This window comes from Hypanus sabinus, chromosome 9, assembly GCF_030144855.1.
Source record: "Hypanus sabinus isolate sHypSab1 chromosome 9, sHypSab1.hap1, whole genome shotgun sequence".
NCBI lineage: Eukaryota > Metazoa > Chordata > Chondrichthyes > Myliobatiformes > Dasyatidae > Hypanus > Hypanus sabinus.
In genome coordinates this window covers 168238318-168259860 of record NC_082714.1, presented here as the reverse complement: position 1 = coordinate 168259860, position 21543 = coordinate 168238318, and the positions used below count along the sequence as shown (strand labels likewise).

The 21543-nt window shown below is 52.6% G+C and overlaps 1 protein-coding gene across 1 annotated transcript in view; it reads right to left on the bottom strand.

Moving 5' to 3' along the window:
• LOC132400033 (uncharacterized) overlaps nucleotides 1-21543 on the bottom strand; it is a 39586-nt gene that overhangs the window by 4507 nt on the left and 13536 nt on the right. Inside the window, exons 2-3 of the mRNA XM_059981108.1 lie at nucleotides 8477-9288; nucleotides 7903-8394 (exon numbers count right to left, since the gene is read on the bottom strand). Coding sequence (XP_059837091.1) covers nucleotides 7903-8394; nucleotides 8477-8740 — 756 coding nt within the window. The 5' untranslated portion in view covers nucleotides 8741-9288. The remainder of the gene's footprint in view (nucleotides 1-7902; nucleotides 8395-8476; nucleotides 9289-21543) is intronic.

Here is a 21543-nt window from a genome sequence, read left to right as displayed (position 1 = left end):
CTTGCAGCAATGATTTCCTTAAAGAGAAGTAAAGTTTAATTTTATCTTAACTTATAAATAATACAATTGGTTGAAGCAGTGAAGGAGGAGATCGGATTGCCATGCCCATTCATTGCTCAGTCAAAGAACACGCATATTGAGGGGGCTGGGGGGGAGTGGCTAGAGTCTGTATTATCAGAGATTGCTGGTTATTGTGTGAAATGCCTCTCAGATCTTTGAAAAGATTTTGTTAGACTGCTTGCTCGACAATGGACGACTGTTAACCCAAATGGCCCACCTTATCCTCAACTCAGTCAAAAGAATTTCTCCATCAAATTGCAACGCTAGATGCAACTCCCCTATCTGTCAAGCCTGGTGATGTATTAAATATACTTAAGACACACTTTGACAGATTTTTGCATAACAGGGAATTAGGGTGGTGGGGAAAAGGCCGATAGATGGAGCAGAATCCACAAATAGATCAGTCATGATCTTATTGAACGGTGGAGTAGGATTGATGGCTGGCTCCTCTCTTGTGTTGTGGTGCACAAAGGCATGGGCAACTTATGATCTGAAGAGATGCAAATGGAATTGAATGTTCTGCAGTTAGCAGCAAGTATCTCCATATATAACCGTATGACCAAAATGTATTAACTTTGTAATTTTGCATGCTGCTGACTCTGCACACACTCTATGTGACTATTATCTAATGTTATGATACTGAAGGAAGCCATTCAGATCACCAAGTCTGTGCTTGCTTCCAGCCAGGCAATCCCATCAGTCCCATTCCCCTCTTACTTCCCAGCAATCCTACAACCTGCTTTCTTGGATGTGTCCATCCATTCCTCTTTAATTCTTTTCCCACTTACCTACTCTAGGGGTAACGTATCCGTCAAGTGAAATATCCAAGAGTGTGTTTGGGATGTTGGAAGAAACTGGAGCATCCAGGGATTGTTAGAGAATATGCAAATTCCAGACAGACAGTACTGGAGGCCAGGATCAAGCTCGAGTTACCAGTGCTGTAAGCCAGCAACATTATCTCATTTCTTGCTCAGTACAGAAGGAGCAACACATAAGATGCTGGAGGAACTCAGGGGCCAGGCAGCACTTATGGAGGGAAATAGACAGACAGCATTTTGGGTTGGGACAGATGAAGGGTCTTGATCTGAAGAGATGATTGTCCATTTTCCTCCTTAGATACTGCCCAACAAGTTGAGTTTGTCCAGCTTCTCATAAACACAGGAGATTCTGCAGATGTTCAAAATCCAGAGCAACACACACAAAATACACTCTGTGGCCACTTTATTGGGTACTTCCTGTACTGAGTGTATGTTCATGGTCTTCTGCTGCTACAACCCACCTGCTTCAAGGTCTAATATGCTGTGTGTTCAGAGATGCTCTTCTGCACACCATTGCTTACCCTGGGAGAAATATTCTGACTACCTTTACATTCATATAAATCTCTAAAATGTCACCCATCAGTCTCCTATGCTCTAGTGAGAGGAACTGTCTGTGTGTGTGTGTGAGAGAGAGACATTGACTACAAAGCTGCATGAACTACTCTCGCTCTTTCTCCTCTGTGTGAGACTGCACCTCTCACTCCTGGCTCTCCCTTTATGAGACAGTAGTCTCTCCTATGTGTGCACACCTCTCTCTCTCTCTCTCTCCCTTTATGAGACAGTAGTCTCTCCCATGTGTGCACACCTCTCTCTCTCCCTTTATGAGACAGTAGTCTCACCCATGTGTGCACACCTCTCTCTCTCCCTTTATGAGACAGTAGTCTCTCCCATGTGTGCACACCTCTCTCTCTCCCTTTATGAGACAGTAGTCTCACCCATGTGTGCACACCTCTCTCTCTCCCTTTATGAGACAGTAGTCTCACCCATGTGTGCACACCTCTCTCTCTCCCTTTATGAGACAGTAGTCTCTCCCATGTGTGCACACCTCTCTCTCTCCCTTTGAGACAGTAGTCTCTCCCATGTGTGCACACCTCTCTCTCTCCCTTTATGAGACAGTAGTCTCACCCATGTGTGAACACCTCTCTCTCTCCCTTTATGAGACAGTAGTCTCTCCCATGTGTGCACACCTCTCTCTCTCCCTTTATGAGACAGTAGTCTCACCCATGTGTGCACACCTCTCTCTCTCCCTTTGAGACAGTAGTCTCACCCATGTGTGCACACCTCTCTCTCCCTTTATGAGACAGTAGTCTCTCCCATGTGTGCACACCTCTCTCTCTCCCTTTATGAGACAGTAGTCTCACCCATGTGTGCACACCTCTCTCTCTCCCTTTATGAGACAGTAGTCTCTCCCATGTGTGCACACCTCTCTCTCTCCCTTTATGAGACAGTAGTCTCTCCCATGTGTGCACACCTCTCTCTCTCCCTTTATGAGACAGTAGTCTCTCCCATGTGTGCACACCTCTCTCTCCCTTTATGAGACAGTAGTCTCTCCCATGTGTGCACACCTCTCTCTCTCCCTTTATGAGACAGTAGTCTCACCCATGTGTGCACACCTCTCTCTCTCCCTTTATGAGACAGTAGTCTCTCCCATGTGTGCACACCTCTCTCTCTCCCTTTATGAGACAGTAGTCTCACCCATGTGTGCACACCTCTCTCTCCCTTTATGAGACAGTAATCTCTCCCATGTGTGCAAACCTCTCTCTCGACCTTTCTGTGACACTGCACACTTCTCTCCCTTTGTGTGAGTTTTTCCCCACTGTATGCATGAATGCAGCTGCATTTGTTTCTCCGCCACTCCTCTCCTTGAAAGACTCTCTTTTCCCTCACCCTGTGTGTGTGAGAAAGGGTGTGCATTACTCTCACACTCTTACCCCTCCTATGTGATATTGCTCCTCTCTCTCTCTCTCTGTCTCTGTGCAAGGGCCCCAGTCAGTGTGTGACTGCATCTATTACATTCTTGCTCCCTCTGTCTGTGAAGCTGGATGCATCTATGCATGCCTTCCTCCTTCTCTGTCCTTTACTGTGTAGTGCAGATCCAGGCTTCTACATATGTAGCACTGAACAAATCTCTCTCTTCCCCCTCTGACTGAATATGTATGTGACTGAGAGAAAGAGAGACATTGCAGTTTCCTCTGTCCAGCTACAGGTATTTCACTGAAGTCACACCAGCAGTCCCAGGCTTCCTATAACAAAAACAACCCTGCCCACCTCTCACTTGACTCTCTGCCTCCTACTACTCCCAGTTATTTGATCTGATTTGTCAATTTACCCTGGATCCCATGTATTATAATGTTTTGGATTGGTCTCCAATGTGGATCCTTATTGATATCCAAGTATACTACATCATCAATACATTTAGCTATCTCTTTGAAAATTCATTTAATTTGGTCAGACGCATCTTCCCCTAACTTCAATTAACCCCCGCCTTTCCAAGTGTAAATTAGCCTAGACCCTCAAATGTTTTTGATATACTGTATTGTTGACTTACTGGCCTGCAATTACCTGGTTTATTCCTGTCACCCAACTACAATTGCTCCTCTCCAGTCATCTGGTATCTCGCATGTGACCAGTGAAGACTTAATCTCTGGCAAAAACCCAGCAATCTCATCCCTTGACTCCTAGCATCAGTCCAAATAGATTTATCCACCTTTAAGTCTGATAAAACATCTAAAACCCATTCCCTTTTAAAGGCTATATTGTAGAATTTCAGCAATCCTTCCCCAAATTCTACAGTTACAGTCACAGTCTCCCTCCACCTCTCTCTTCCCCCTCTCCCACTCTCTCTAGAACACAGTTAAGTCCTCAGTTAGGCTCTGCCACTTTGATTCACAATAGCCCCTACATTCTCAGCCTACATTAGGGTCAATTGACAGCAGACAGCTCGTCCATCCAATGTGGGGAGGAGTCCCAGGCAGTCACAGAGAACGTGTAGACTCCACAGAGACAACGGCTGAAGACAGGATTGAACCTGGCCCACTGGAGCTGCGGTGTAGCAAATCAACTTGCCAACTGCTGTGCCATCGCAATGTTTGAGCTCCTGGTTCATTTGATGGGCTGTTCACGATTTTACTTTGTAAAGGTTCCCACATGGCAGACCTACCTGTAGGTAACAGCTTCCAAACTACTCTGTGTTGAAATCAGCCTTCCCTTAAGTTGTACTGCCCAGAAAGGGACTCTTCTGCTCAGTTCATCCATGGCAGCTCAGGAGGACTTCAGTTATGAGGAAGGCTGGATAAGGTGGGCTTGTTTCCTTGGATTGCAGGGTGCATGGAGGGGTGGGGGACATGGAGGTAGGACCTGACAGCAGTTTAAACCAATGAGGGTCACAGATGGGGTAGATGGCAAGCAAAACTTCCCACAGCAGAACTATCTAAAACCATGTGGCATTGGTTAGGCTGAGGAGTAGGAGGGTTACAGGGGATCTGTGGAAGACCTAACTGGAATCTGGAACACTCTGCCTTAAAGGGTAATTGAGGTAGACACTCTCACAACATTAGCATCTGATTTGCCGAGGCTGAGAAGGCTACTGTTGCAAACAAGAGGAAGTCTGCAGAAGCTGAAAATCCTGGAGGAACTCAGCAGGCCAGGCAGCATCTATGGAAAACAGCACAGTTGATGTTTTGGGCTGAGACCCTTCAGCAGGACTGGAGAAAAAAAGATGTAGGGTAAAGAAGTGGGATGAGGGGAGGGAGAAACACTCGGTGACAGGTGAAACCGGGGGAGGGGATGACATAAGCAGCTAGGAAGTCGATTGGTGAAAGAGACACCGGGCTGACAAAGGGGAATCGAATCAGAGAGAACAGAAGACTTTAGAAGAAAGAAAAGGGGGGTACAGTACCAGAGACAGGTGGTGGGCAGGCAAGGAGATAAGTGAGAGGGAGAAGAGTAAAAATCTTTACGTTACGTCTCCGTCTAAGTGTGCAATGTACAATTTATGGTAATTTATAATAAATAGTATGTACAACAGACAGTCAGTATAACTTAGAAATACAATTGTATCAGCATAATGGATGTATTGATCATGATCTTTCAGATATCACTTGATTCCGGCATGGTCCCGGAGGACTGCAAGATTGCAAATGTCACTCCACTCTTTAAGACGAGAGGAAGGCAAATGAAAGGAAGTTATAGGCCAGTTAGCCTAACCTCAGTGGAAAAGTGTTGGGTTTATTATTAAGAACGAGGATTCAAGGTACATGGAGACTAATGATAAAATTAGTCAAAGTCAGCGTGGTTTCTGTGAAGGGAAATCTCGCCTAACAAATCTGTTAGAGTTCTTCGAAGAAATAACAAGCAGGCTTGTCAAAGAAGAGGCAGTGGATGTCATTTGATAAGGTGCCACACATGTGGCTGCTTAACAAGATGAAATCCTATGGTGTTACAGGAAAGATACTGGCGTGGATCGTGGAATGGCTGACAGGCAGGAGACAGCGAGTGGGAATAAAGGGGGACCTGTTCAGGATGGCTGCTGGTGACTAGTGGTGTTCCTCGGGTCAGTATTGGGACCGCTACTTTTCACATTGTTTGTCAACGACTTGGATAATGGAATTGATGGTTTTGTGGCAAGTTTGCAGATGAAACAAAGATAGGTGAAGATGTAGGCAGTGCTGAGGAAGCAGGACTTAAACAAATTGGAAGATTTGGCAAAAAAGTGGCAGATGGAATAAACTGTTGGGAAATGTATGATGATACATTTTGGTAAAAGGAGCAATAGAGTGGATTATTATCTAAATGGGGAGAAGGTTCAAACATCAGAGGTGCGGAGGGACTTAGGAGTCCTCGTACACGACTCCCAGAAAATTAATATACAGGTTGAGTCTGTGGTAAAGAAGGGAAATGCAATGTTGCCATTTATTTCAAGGGGATTAGAATATAAAAGCAAGAAGATAATGCTGAAGCTTTATAAGACACTAGTCAGGCCACACGGAGTATTGTCAACAGTTTTGGGCCCCATATCTCAGAAAAGATGTATTGTCATTGGAGAGAGTCCAGAGGAGGTTCACAAGGGATGAAGGGGTTAACATATAACCATATAACATATATAACCATATATCAATTACAGCACAGAAACAGGCCATCTTGGCCCTTCTAGTCTGTGCCGAATGCTTACTCTCACCTAGTCCCACCGACCTGCACTCAGCCCATAACCCTCCATTCCTTTCCTGTCCATATACCTATCCAATTTTTTTTTAAATGACAATATCGAACCTGCTGCTACCACTTCTACTGGAAGCTCATTCCACATAGCTACCGCACTGAGTAAAGAAGTTCCCCGTCGTGTTACCCCTAAACTTTTGTCCCCTAACTCTCAACTCATGTCCTCTTGTTTGAACCTCCCCTGCTCTCAATGGGAAAAGCCTATCCACGTCAACTCTATCTATCCTCTCATAATTTTAAATACCTCTGTCAAGACCCCCCTCAACCTACTACGCTCCAAAGAATAAAGACCTAACTTGTTCAACCTTTCTCTGTAACTTAGGTGCTGAAACCCAGGTAACATCCTAGTAAATCTCTTCTGTACTCTCTCTGTTTTGTTGACATCTTTCCTATGATTCAGTGACCAGAACTGTACTCAATACTCCAAATTTGGCCTCACCAATACCTTGTACAACATGAGGAGTGTTTGAAAGACCCGAAACACCCGATGATTCCAGGAACATCACTGATGACGTGTCCAGACATCAGTGATGTATGCTCACAGCGGCTCACTGGAATTTAGAAGGATATGGGGGGGTGGGGGAATTTCATTGAAATCTACTGAATGGTGAAAGGACCAGATAGGGTGGATGTGGAGAGGATGTTTTCTCTGATGGGGGTATCCAGAATCTAGAAGGCACAGTCTCAAAATTGAGGGATGACCCTTTAGAACAAATAAGGAGGATTTTTTTTAGTCAGAGAGTAGTAGATCTGTAGATTGTCCAAATATACAACATCCATTGCATTCCCTTTATCTATTTGATGTGTAATCTCCTGAAAGAATTCCAACAGGTTCGTCAGGCAGGATTTTTCCTTAAGGAAACCATGCTGAATTTGTCCTATCTTGTCTTGTATCACCAAGTATTCCATCACCTCATCCCTAACAAATGACTCAAACATCTTCCCAACCACTGAGGTCAGACTAACTGGTTTATAATTTCCTTCCTGCTGCCTTCTCCTTCCTTAGAGTGGAGTAACATTTCCAATTTTCCAGTCCTCTGGAACCATGCTGGAGTCGAATGATTTTTGAAAGATCATTACTAATGCCTCCACAATCTGTACTGCTATCTCTTTCAGAACCCTAGGTTGCAATTCATCTAGTCTAGGTGACTTATGTACCCTCGAGTCTTTCAGCTTTTTGAACATTTTCTCCCTTGTTATAGTAACTGCATTCACTTCTCTTCTCTCACACCCTTTAATATCTATCAACTGCTAATGTCTTGCACAGTAAAGACTGATGCAAAATATTCATTTAGTTCATCTGCCATCTCCTTGTCCCCTGTCATTTTCTAGCAGTCCTACATCCACTCTTATCTCTCTTTTATTTTTTACATATTTGAAAAAGGGTTTACTATCCCCTTTGATATTGTTTGCTGTGTCTCTCTCTCTCTCTCTCTCTCCCCCCCCCCCCCCCCCACGGCACTCTGAGTTTTAAGTTAAACCCTCATTTACGGAATCGGGGGCTAACAGGCCAGTCGAGTCCATGCTGCGTCCAATAGAGCGACCTGCTCAGTCCCTCGCCCCTACACTGCGACCATGCCGACCCATTCCCCGCCGTCTGCCCGGAGAGTTTAACCCTGAAAGGGAAAACAACCCCGGAAACGTTCCTTGAGGTAGCGAGATCCTGCTTTAGAGAATTTATTTGGTGATTCGCGCACCGAAATGAGTTAGTCTTCACAGCTCCCTGAGAACTCCCCTGTTGTACCCCCCGAACTCTCTGGCTGATCGACCCCGCCTCTCTCCCCTCCATCACCCGCGGACCTCTTACCTTGTGGTGGCCCGCCTTCCCGCACAGATTCCCGCCGCTATCCGAGACGCCGCACGAACTCGGGCGTTGTTTGTAAAACAGACTCGAAGTCCCAGTGTCATCCACTTCGTAGACGTAGACGTCGTCCGTCTTCCTGGTGCACCTCTCTGCCCTGAGCCGGGGTTTGGCTCCACTCTGTGGGTACACCCCTCTTACCAGCCGGCTCCGCCACCACGTATCCTCCCTAAGAAACGGGCCGAGGCCGACTGGATCTGCGCCCTCGCACCCCTGCTTGTGGAACCCTGGACTGACAGGTTTATGCCTCGACTGTCTCTTTCCGGGACAGGGAAATTCTCTCAGCTTGTCCCGACTGGCGGAGTTTAGCCAGGAGGAGTTCTCTCTGGGGAACTGCACGCTTGTCCCGACACTTCTGCGCACCCTTCCACCTTCCGACTTCCAGGCTCCCGTGGCGACGCCCCCGCAGCTATGATCGCTGTCAATCCTCGATGCTCTCTGCAATTGACACTCCTTTCTTTAAGTTCCAGACGCGATACCCAAATAGAAGTTTAGTGCAGCTTTCAGGGGTTACACTTACCTGACAGTGTGGCCGTCGATCTTTCCTTGCACTGTGTCTCCCGGGAGGCCTGCAGAAATCATCAGCAAAGGTTGTCGAGGTCAACGCCGATGGGTTGTAGGACAAACAAGTGATTCCCATTTCATCCAACTCGCGGAGATAGAGATCATCCCCGTGGCTGCTGCGCTTGGACTCTCGCCTGCCCTGTTCCCCACAAGTATCGCTGTCAGTTCCCATACCGAACAAACTGCAGCCACCCTTCATCCCGAGAGGAGACTTGGTCATTTCGCGCGACAGCTGGGTAACTGCCAGGGTCGTTGTTTTGGGGCAGTTGGGAAACTCCGGGTCATGTTGCGGGGAACACTGTCGTTCCACAGTTTCATAGTGGTGGGGCCCACTGCAGCCTTCACACCTGCACAAAGGGCCCTTCTCCCCGTCGTCAGTATCGCACCCGCTGGTCTTTTGCAAGCAGCATTCATCTTGTGTCTGTCTTTCTGTTCCGCTCCTCCCTGACACTGATGTTTGAGCGCAGGCCAGTAATGTATCTGGGAAAACGGCAGCCTGTAGAAGAATGCCGCATTTACAGGAACTGTAGCAGTTTGAAGGGTGGATGCACACCCAGTCATGATCATCCTGTGGACAGGGTCTCTGCTGTGGTGGTCCTGGCCTGGCTGAGGGCTCCACAGACTTTGGACTTTCTGTTTCTTCCTCGGAGCTGTGTGACTCACAGGAACAGAGCAGCACTCCGTCACGTGATGGCGTGGATTTACTGGTATAAACAAATGGCTCAGAGTCTTGGTGAAAGACGGGTGATGAGGAGACACGGACATTATCTGAAATACACCATCAAAACCAATTGCAAAAAATTGTTACAGTGGGAGCTCCTTACCAATGTATCAAAACCTTTGTGCGAATCACCTACTGAATTCATGGGCCCATTTCTGAGAGCCCCAATAGACCAGTCTATTCTACAGAATTCCTGCCTTAAAACAGAGGGGTTCTGGTCCAATCTGTGATTTCGGTTACTAGAGCAGATTTTTTTTTGTGTGAATTCCAGGTAACGTATTGTTGATAACAAGCTCATCCAGTTTGTGCTGGCTTTGTACAAGGACATACCAGTCAAAACTATTTCCTGCCCCTTCCGCACATGCCTGCATTCCTTCTTCTTTCAACTGTTTGTTCAGTTCCCGTTCCAATAGTGTGCATTAGGGTTAACTACCCCAGCAGTGAGTTCCAGACCCTAAACATCTACTGCAAAACAACTGTTGTTCCCCATATCACTTTTCGAAACCACCAATGCCCCCTCCGTCTGCTTGGTCCGTATGCCCTGTTTTCAGGGGGTTGGAGTTTAAGCGTTTATTACACTGAAATGGCACTAGTGAGACTATATCAGCAGGACAGATCAGTAGTCAGGAACAGGCTAATCAGCCAATCATGTATGTACCGATCATAATGCCAATTTAAATTGCATATTGGTCCACAAATGGTCAGTTCCCTGTCTGTCCACATCCCTGTCTAAATGCCTCTCAAACACCCTCTAAATGTCTTAATCTTTTCTCGAAGTTCAATATCCCATTTTAAGGAAAGACCTTGTGAGAAGGTTCACTGGGATGATTTGGGATAAGGAAGATTTCTACAAGGAATGGTTAAACTGATTGGGAATCCACTCAGTGGAGTTTAGGAGAATAAGTGATGATCTTATTGGACTAGATAGAGTTTGATTTCTTACTCAGTAAGGAACTCAAGTGTAAGGGAAAACGGCCGGTGGAGAGCAGCAGCCATGACCCCATGGAATAGTGGAGCAGGATGGAGTGCCAAACTCGCATCCCTTTCTTCAAAGCTGGGCCAGAGAGCCTCACCAGGACTTTAGAAATAGTTCGGATAACTGGTAATGATTGAAAATCATTTGTACGGAGCAATTCCAAGACAGAACCTTTTGCTTCTCCCACAGGTACCTGGCACACCTTAGACATTTATGGCCACAGAGCTCCAGCCCTTCACGTGTGCCACCATCTCACCTCCACCCAAACTCACTCAGAAACCATTTCCTCCATCACCCGCCTTTCCTCCTCTTTGTCGCTCACATAGCACTATACGGCTGACTGCACTTGTTTTCTTCCTCTTTCTTGAAAAAATCTTAGTAACTCTCGCTTCTTCCAGATTGCAAACGTTAGTAAACAGAAACTTGCTCGGTCACTTGCGGAGGTAGGACGCCCTCCTGCTCAGGCACCAGCCCCAGCTCTCTCCCCTCAATGATCGCCTCCTGATCCCTTACCGAACAACCGCAACCCACTGGTTCTGCCCTACTCGCCGCCACGACGCTTCCCATTCGCCGGGTTTCCCACGGATCGTTCTGCCATTGGCTGCTTCCACAGCTCGGCCCCACCCCTTCTCTTTCTATGGCCTCGCACCCACCTCCTCACCTGGCTGCATCGCTGAGCCGCTCCCTCTTCCCGCAAACTTTGTCGGCAGCCATGCGGGCACGAGGCTGCTAGGGTCATCACACGTCACAAGCACCGGGGACTAAGCTCAAACCCGCCCCGGGACCACAGGCACCTCGACCCCGACCCCAAACCCTGAACTCACACCCCGACCCCAAACCCTGAACTCACACCCCGACCCCAAACCCTGAACTCACACCCCGATCCCAAACCCTGAACGCACACCCCGATCCCAAACCCTGAACGCACACCCCGATCCCAAACCCTGAACGCACACCCCGATCCCAAACCCTGAACTCACACCCCGATCCCAAACCCTGAACGCACACCCCGATCCCAAACCCTGAACTCACACCCCGATCCCAAACCCTGAACTCACATCCCGACCCCAAACCCTGAACTCACACCCCGATCCCAAACCCTGAACTCACACCCCGACCCCAAACCCTGAACTCACACCCCGATCCCAAACCCTGAACTCCCGTAAGGACCGTTCCCAAACCCTGAACTCACACCCTGATCCCAAACCCTGAACTCACACCCCGACCCCAAACCCTGAACGCACACCCCGATCCCAAACCCTGAACGCACACCCCGATCCCAAACCCTGAACTCACACCCCGATCCCAAACCCTGAACTCACACCCCGATCCCAAACCCTGAACTCACACCCCGACCCCAAACCCTGAACTCCCGTAAGGACCGATCCCAAACCCTGAACTCACACCCCGACCCCAAACCCTGAACTCACACCCCGACCCCAACCCTGAACTCACACCCCGATCCCAAACCCTGAACTCACACCCCGACCCCAAACCCTGAACTCACACCCCGACCCCAAACCCTGAACTCACACCGCGACCCCAAACCCAGAACTCACATCCCTATCACAAACCCTGAACTCACACCCCGATCCCAAACCCTGAACTCACACCCCGATCCCAAACCCTGAACTCACACCCCGATCCCAAACCCTGAACTCACACCCCGATCCCAAACCCTGAACTCACACCCCGATCCCAAACCCTGAACTCACACCCCGATCCCAAACCCTGAACTCACACCCCGACCCCAAACCCTGAACTCACACCCCGACCCCAAACCCTGAACTCACACCCCGACCCCAAACCCAGAACTCACATCCCTATCACAAACCCTGAACTCACACCCCGATCCCAAACCCTGAACTCACACCCCGATCCCAAACCCTGAACTCACACCCCGATCCCAAACCCTGAACTCACACCCCGATCCCAAACCCTGAACTCACACCCCGATCCCAAACCCTGAACTCACACCCCGATCCCAAACCCTGAACTCCCGTAAGGACCGATCCCAAACCCTGAACTCACACCCCAACCCCAAACCCTGAACTCACACCCCGACCCCAAACCCTGAACTCACACCCCGATCCCAAACCCTGAACTCACACCCCGACCCCAAACCCTGAACTCACACCCCGATCCCAAACCCTGAACTCACACCCCGATCCCAAACCCTGAACTCACACCCCGATCCCAAACCCTGAACTCACATCCCGACCCCAAACCCTGAACTCACACCCCGATCCCAAACCCTGAACTCACACCCCGACCCCAAACCCTGAACTCACACCCCGATCCCAAACCCTGAACTCACACCCCGACCCCAAACCCTGAACTCACACCCCGATCCCAAACCCTGAACTCACACCCCGATCCCAAACCCTGAACTCACACCCCGATCCCAAACCCTGAACTCACATCCCGACCCCAAACCCTGAACTCACACCCCGATCCCAAACCCTGAACTCACACCCCGATCCCAAACCCTGAACTCACACCCCGATCCCAAACCCTGAACTCACACCCCGATCCCAAACCCTGAACTCACATCCCGACCCCAAACCCTGAACTCACACCCCGACCCCAAACCCTGAACTCACACCCCGATCCCAAACCGTGAACTCACACCCCGATCCCAAACCCAGAACTCACACCCCGACCACAAACCCTGAACTCACACCCCGACCCCAAACCCTGAACTCACACCCCGATCCCAAACCCTGAACTCACATCCCGATCCCAAACCCTGAACTCACACCCTGACCCCAAACCCTGAACTCACATCCCGATCCCAAACCCTGAACTCACACCCCGACCCCAAACCCTGAACTCACACCCCGACCCCAAACCCTGAACTCACACCCCGATCCCAAACCGTGAACTCACACCCCGATCCCAAACCCAGAACTCACACCCCGACCCCAAACCCTGAACTCACACCCCGACCCCAAACCCTGAACTCCCGTAAGGACCGATCCCAAACCCTGAACTCCCGTAAGGACCGATCCCAAACCCTGAACTCACACCCCGACCCCAAACCCTGAACTCACACCCCGACCCCAAACCCTGAACTCACACCCCGATCCCAAACCCTGAACTCACACCCCGATCCCAAACCCTGAACTCACACCCCGATCCCAAACCCTGAACTCACACCCCGATCCCAAACCCTGAACTCACACCCCGATCCCAAACCCTGAACTCACACCCCGATCCCAAACCCTGAACTCACACCCCGATCCCAAACCCTGAACTCACACCCCGATCCCAAACCCTGAACTCACACCCCGATCCCAAACCCTGAACTCACATCCCGACCCCAAACCCTGAACTCACACCCCGACCCCAAACCCTGAACTCACACCCCGATCCCAAACCGTGAACTCACACCCCGATCCCAAACCCAGAACTCACACCCCGACCACAAACCCTGAACTCACACCCCGACCCCAAACCCTGAACTCACACCCCGATCCCAAACCCTGAACTCACATCCCGATCCCAAACCCTGAACTCACACCCTGACCCCAAACCCTGAACTCACATCCCGATCCCAAACCATGAACTCACACCCCGACCCCAAACCCTGAACTCACACCCCGACCCCAAACCCTGAACTCACACCCCGATCCCAAACCGTGAACTCACACCCCGATCCCAAACCCAGAACTCACACCCCGACCCCAAACCCTGAACTCACACCCCGACCCCAAACCCTGAACTCACACCCCGATCCCAAACCCTGAACTCACATCCCGATCCCAAACCCTGAACTCACACCCTGACCCCAAACCCTGAACTCACATCCCGATCCCAAACCCTGAACTCACACCCCGACCCCAAACCCTGAACTCACACCCCGACCCCAAACCCTGAACTCACACCCCGACCCCAAACCCTGAACTCACACCCCGACCCCAAACCCTGAACTCACACCCCGACCCCAAACCCTGAACTCACACCCCGACCCCAAACCCTGAACTCACACCCCGATCCCAAACCCTGAACTCACACCCCGACCCCAAACCCTGAACTCACACCCCGACCCCAAACCCTGAACTCACACCCCGACCCCAAACCCTGAACTCACACCCCGATCCCAAACCCTGAACTCACACCCGATCCCAAACCCTGAACTCACACCCCGATCCCAAACCCTGAACTCACACCCCGACCCCAAACCCTGAACTCACACCCCGACCCCAAACCCTGAACTCACACCCCGATCCCAAACCGTGAACTCACACCCCGATCCCAAACCGTGAACTCACATCCCGACCCCAAACCCTGAACTCACACCCCGATCCCAAACCCTGAACTCACACCCCGATCCCAAACCGTGAACTCACACCCCGATCCCAAACCGTGAACTCACACCCCGATCCCAAACCCTGAACTCACACCCCGATCCCAAACCCTGAACTCACATCCCGACCCCAAACCCTGAACTCACACCCCGATCCCAAACCCTGAACTCACACCCCGATCCCAAACCCTGAACTCACATCCCGACCCCAAACCCTGAACTCACACCCTGACCCCAAACCCTGAACTCACACCCCGATCCCAAACCGTGAACTCACACCCCGATCCCAAACCGTGAACTCACACCCCGACCCCAAACCCTGAACTCACACCCCGATCCCAAACCCTGAACTCACACCCCGACCCCAAACCCTGAACTCACACCCCGACCCCAAACCCTGAACTCACACCCCGACCCCAAACCCTGAACTCACACCCCGATCCCACACCCTGGACTCACACCCCGATCCCAAACCCTGAACTCACACCCCGATCCCAAACCCTGAACTCACACCCCGATCCCAAACCCTGAACTCACACCCCGACCCCAAACCCTGAACTCCCGTAAGGACCGATCCCAAACCCTGAACTCTCGGCACCTCGATCCCAAACCCTGAACTCACACCCCGATCCCAAACCCTGAACTCCCGTAAGGACCGATCCCAAACCCTGAACTCACACCCCGATCCCAAACCCAGAACTCACACCCCGACCCCAAACCCAGAACTCACACCCCGATCCCAAACCCTGAACTCACACCCCGATCCCAAACCCTGAACTCACACCCCGATCCCAAACCCTGAACTCACACCCCGATCCCAAACCCTGAACTCACACCCCGATCCCAAACCCTGAACTCACACCCCGATCCCAAACCCTGAACTCACACCCCGATCCCAAACCCTGAAATCACATCCCGACCCCAAACCCTGAACTCACACCCCGACCCCAAACCCTGAACTCACAGCCCGACCCCAAACCCTGAACTCACATCCCGATCCCAAACCCTGAACTCACACCCCGACCCCAAACCCTGAACTCACACCCCGACCCCAAACCCTGAACTCACACCCCGACCCCAAACCCTGAACTCACACCCCGATCCCAAACCCTGAACTCACACCCCGATCCCAAACCCTGAACTCACACCCCGATCCCAAACCCTGAACTCACACCCCGACCCCAAACCCTGAACTCACACCCCGACCCCAAACCCTGAACTCACACCCCGACCCCAAACCCTGAACTCACACCCCGATCCCAAACCCTGAACTCACACCCCGACCCCAAACCCTGAACTCACACCCCGATCCCAAACCCTGAACTCACACCCCGACCCCAAACCCTGAACTCACACCCCGACCCCAAACCCTGAACTCACACCCCGATCCCAAACCCTGAACTCACACCCCGATCCCAAACCCTGAACTCACACCCTGATCCCAAACCCTGAACTCACACCCCGATCCCAAACCCTGAACTCACACCCCGACCCCAAACCCTGAACTCACATCCCGACCCCAAACCCTGAACTCACACCCCGATCCCAAACCCTGAACTCACACACCGATCCCAAACCCTGAACTCACACCCCGACCCCAAACCCTGAACTCACATCCCGACCCCAAACCCTGAACTCACACCCCGATCCCAAACCCTGAACTCACACCCCGATCCCAAACCCTGAACTCACACCCCGATCCCAAACCCTGAACTCACACCCCGATCCCAAACCCTGAACTCACACCCCGATCCCAAACCCTGAACTCACACCCCGACCCCAAACCCTGAACTCACACCCCGACCCCAAACCCTGAACTCACACCCCGACCCCAAACCCTGAACTCACATCCCGACCCCAAACCCTGAACTCACACCCCGACCCCAAACCCTGAACTCACACCCCGATCCCAAACCCTGAACTCACACCCCGATCCCAAACCCTGAACTCACACCCCGATCCCAAACCCTGAACTCACACCCCGATCCCAAACCGTGAACTCACACCCCGATCCCAAACCCTGAACTCACACCCCGATCCCAAACCCTGAACTCACACCCCGATCCCAAACCCTGAACTCACACCCCGACCCCAAACCCTGAACTCACACCCCGATCCCAAACCCTGAACTCACACCCCGACCCCAAACCCTGAACTCACACCCCGATCCCAAACCCTGAACTCACACCCCGATCCCAAACCCTGAACTCCCGTAAGGACCGATCCCAAACCCTGAACTCACACCCCGACCCCAAACCCTGAACTCACACCCCGACCCCAAACCCTGAACTCACACCCCGATCCCAAACCCTGAACTCACACCCCGATCCCAAACCCTGAACTCACACCCCGATCCCAAACCCTGAACTCCCGTAAGGACCGATCCCAAACCCTGAACTCACACCCCGATCCCAAACCCTGAACTCCCGTAAGGACCGATCCCAAACCCTGAACTCACACCCCGATCCCAAACCCTGAACTCACACCCCGATCCCAAACCCTGAACTCACACCCCGATCCCAAACCCTGAACTCCCGTAAGGACCGATCCCAAACCCTGAACTCACACCCCGATTCCAAACACTGAACTCACACCCCGATCCCAAACCATGAACTCACACCCCGATCCCAAACCCTGAACTCCCGTAAGGACCGATCCCAAACCCTGAACTCCCGTAAGGACCGATCCCAAACCCTGAACTCACACCCCGATCCCAAACCCTGAACTCCCGTAAGGACCGATCCCAAACCCTGAACTCACACCCCGATCCCAAACCCTGAACTCCCGTAAGGACTGATCCCAAACCCCGAACTCACATCCCGACCCCAAACCCTGAACTCACACCCCGATCCCAAACCCTGAACTCACACCCCGATCCCAAACCCTGAACTCACACCCCGATCCCAAACCCTGAACTCACACCCCGACCCCAAACCCTGAACTCCCGTAAGGACCGATCCCAAACCCTGAACTCTCGGCACCTCGATCCCAAACCCTGAACTCACACCCCGACCACAAACCCTGAACTCACACCCCGACCCCAAACCCTGAACTCACACCCCGATCCCAAACCCTGAACTCACATCCCGATCCCAAACCCTGAACTCACACCCTGACCCCAAACCCTGAACTCACATCCCGATCCCAAACCCTGAACTCACACCCCGACCCCAAACCCTGAACTCACACCCCGACCCCAAACCCTGAACTCACACCCCGATCCCAAACCGTGAACTCACACCCCGATCCCAAACCCAGAACTCACACCCCGACCCCAAACCCTGAACTCACACCCCGACCCCAAACCCTGAACTCCCGTAAGGACCGATCCCAAACCCTGAACTCCCGTAAGGACCGATCCCAAATCCTGAACTCACACCCCGATCCCAAACCCAGAACTCACACCCCGATCCCAAACCCTGAACTCACACCCCGACCCCAAACCCTGAACTCACACCCCGATCCCAAACCCAGAACTCACACCCCGATCCCAAACCCTGAACTCACACCCCGACCCCAAACCCTGAACTCACACCCCGAACCCAAACCCTGAACTCACACCCCGACCCCAAACCCTGAACTCACACCCCGATCCCAAACCCTGAACTCACACCCCGATCCCAAACCCTGAACTCACACCCCGATCCCAAACCCTGAACTCACACCCCGATCCCAAACCCTGAACTCACACCCCGATCCCAAACCCTGAACTCACACCCCGATCCCAAACCCTGAACTCACACCCCGATCCCAAACCCTGAACTCACACCCCGATCCCAAACCCTGAACTCACACCCCGATCCCAAACCCTGAACTCACATCCCGACCCCAAACCCTGAACTCACACCCCGACCCCAAACCCTGAACTCACACCCCGATCCCAAACCGTGAACTCACACCCCGATCCCAAACCCAGAACTCACACCCCGACCACAAACCCTGAACTCACACCCCGACCCCAAACCCTGAACTCACACCCCGATCCCAAACCCTGAACTCACACCCCGATCCCAAACCCTGAACTCACACCCCGATCCCAAACCCTGAACTCACACCCCGATCCCAAACCCTGAACTCACACCCCGATCCCAAACCCTGAACTCACACCCCGATCCCAAACCCTGAACTCACACACCGATCCCAAACCCTGAACTCACACCCCGATCCCAAACCCTGAACTCACATCCCGACCCCAAACCCTGAACTCACACCCCGACCCCAAACCCTGAACTCACACCCCGATCCCAAACCGTGAACTCACACCCCGATCCCAAACCCAGAACTCACACCCCGACCACAAACCCTGAACTCACACCCCGACCCCAAACCCTGAACTCACACCCCGATCCCAAACCCTGAACTCACATCCCGATCCCAAACCCTGAACTCACACCCCGACCCCAAACCCTGAACTCACACCCCGACCCCAAACCCTGAACTCACATCCCGATCCCAAACCCTGAACTCACACCCCGACCCCAAACCCTGAACTCACACCCCGACCCCAAACCCTGAACTCACACCCCGATCCCAAACCGTGAACTCACACCCCGATCCCAAACCCAGAACTCACACCCCGACCCCAAACCCTGAACTCACACCCCGACCCCAAACCCTGAACTCCCGTAAGGACCGATCCCAAACCCTGAACTCCCGTAAGGACCGATCCCAAATCCTGAACTCACACCCCGAACCCAAACCCTGAACTCACACCCCGACCCCAAACCCTGAACTCACACCCCGATCCCAAACCCTGAACTCACACCCCGATCCCAAACCCTGAACTCACACCCCGATCCCAAACCCTGAACTCACACCCCGATCCCAAACCCTGAACTCACACCCCGATCCCAAACCCTGAACTCACACCCCGATCCCAAACCCTGAACTCACACCCCGATCCCAAACCCTGAACTCACACCCCGATCCCAAACCCTGAACTCACACCCCGATCCCAAACCCTGAACTCACATCCCGACCCCAAACCCTGAACTCACACCCCGACCCCAAACCCTGAACTCACACCCCGATCCCAAACCGTGAACTCACACCCCGATCCCAAACCCAGAACTCACACCCCGACCACAAACCCTGAACTCACACCCCGACCCCAAACCCTGAACTCACACCCCGATCCCAAACCCTGAACTCACATCCCGATCCCAAACCCTGAACTCACACCCTGACCCCAAACCCTGAACTCACATCCCGATCCCAAACCATGAACTCACACCCCGACCCCAAACCCTGAACTCACACCCCGACCCCAAACCCTGAACTCACACCCCGATCCCAAACCGTGAACTCACACCCCGATCCCAAACCCAGAACTCACACCCCGACCCCAAACCCTGAACTCACACCCCGACCCCAAACCCTGAACTCACACCCCGATCCCAAACCCTGAACTCACATCCCGATCCCAAACCCTGAACTCACACCCTGACCCCAAACCCTGAACTCACATCCCGATCCCAAACCCTGAACTCACACCCCGACCCCAAACCCTGAACTCACACCCCGACCCCAAACCCTGAACTCACACCCCGACCCCAAACCCTGAACTCACACCCCGACCCCAAACCCTGAACTCACACCCCGACCCCAAACCCTGAACTCACACCCCGACCCCAAACCCTGAACTCACACCCCGATCCCAAACCCTGAACTCACACCCCGACCCCAAACCCTGAACTCACACCCCGACCCCAAACCCTGAACTCACACCCCGACCCCAAACCCTGAACTCACACCCCGATCCCAAACCCTGAACTCACACCCCGATCCCAAACCCTGAACTCACACCCCGATCCCAAACCCTGAACTCACACCCCGACCCCAAACCCTGAACTCACACCCCGACCCCAAACCCTGAACTCACACCCCGATCCCAAACCGTGAACTCACACCCCGATCCCAAACCGTGAACTCACATCCCGACCCCAAACCCTGAACTCACACCCCGATCCCAAACCCTGAACTCACACCCCGATCCCAAACCGTGAACTCACACCCCGATCCCAAACCGTGAACTCACACCCCGATCCCAAACCCTGAACTCACACCCCGATCCCAAACCCTGAACTCACATCCCGACCCCAAACCCTGAACTCACACCCCGATCCCAAACCCTGAACTCACACCCCGATCCCAAACCCTGAACTCACATCCCGACCCCAAACCCTGAACTCACACCCTGACCCCAAACCCTGAACTCACACCCCGATCCCAAACCGTGAACTCACACCCCGATCCCAAACCGTGAACTCATACCCCGACCCCAAACCCTGAACTCACACCCCGATCCCAAACCCTGAACTCACACCCCGACCCCAAACCCTGAACTCACACCCCGACCCCAAACCCTGAACTCACACCCCGACCCCAAACCCTGAACTCACACCCCGATCCCACACCCTGGACTCACACCCCGATCCCAAACCCTGAACTCACACCCCGATCCCAAACCCTGAACTCACACCCCGATCCCAAACCCTGAACTCACACCCCGACCCCAAACCCTGAACTCCCGTAAGGACCGATCCCAAACCCTGAACTCTCGGCACCTCGATCCCAAACCCTGAACTCACACCCCGATCCCAAACCCTGAACTCCCGTAAGGACCGATCCCAAACCCTGAACTCACACCCCGATCCCAAACCCAGAACTCACACCCCGACCCCAAACCCAGAACTCACACCCCGATCCCAAACCCTGAACTCACACCCCGATCCCAAACCCTGAACTCACACCCCGATCCCAAACCCTGAACTCACACCCCGATCCCAAACCCTGAACTCACACCCCGATCCCAAACCCTGAACTCACACCCCGATCCCAAACCCTGAACTCACACCCCGATCCCAAACCCTGAACTCACATCCCGACCCCAAACCCTGAACTCACACCCCGACCCCAAACCCTGAACTCACACCCCGACCCCAAACCCTGAACTCACATCCCGATCCCAAACCCTGAACTCACACCCCGACCCCAAACCCTGAACTCACACCCCGA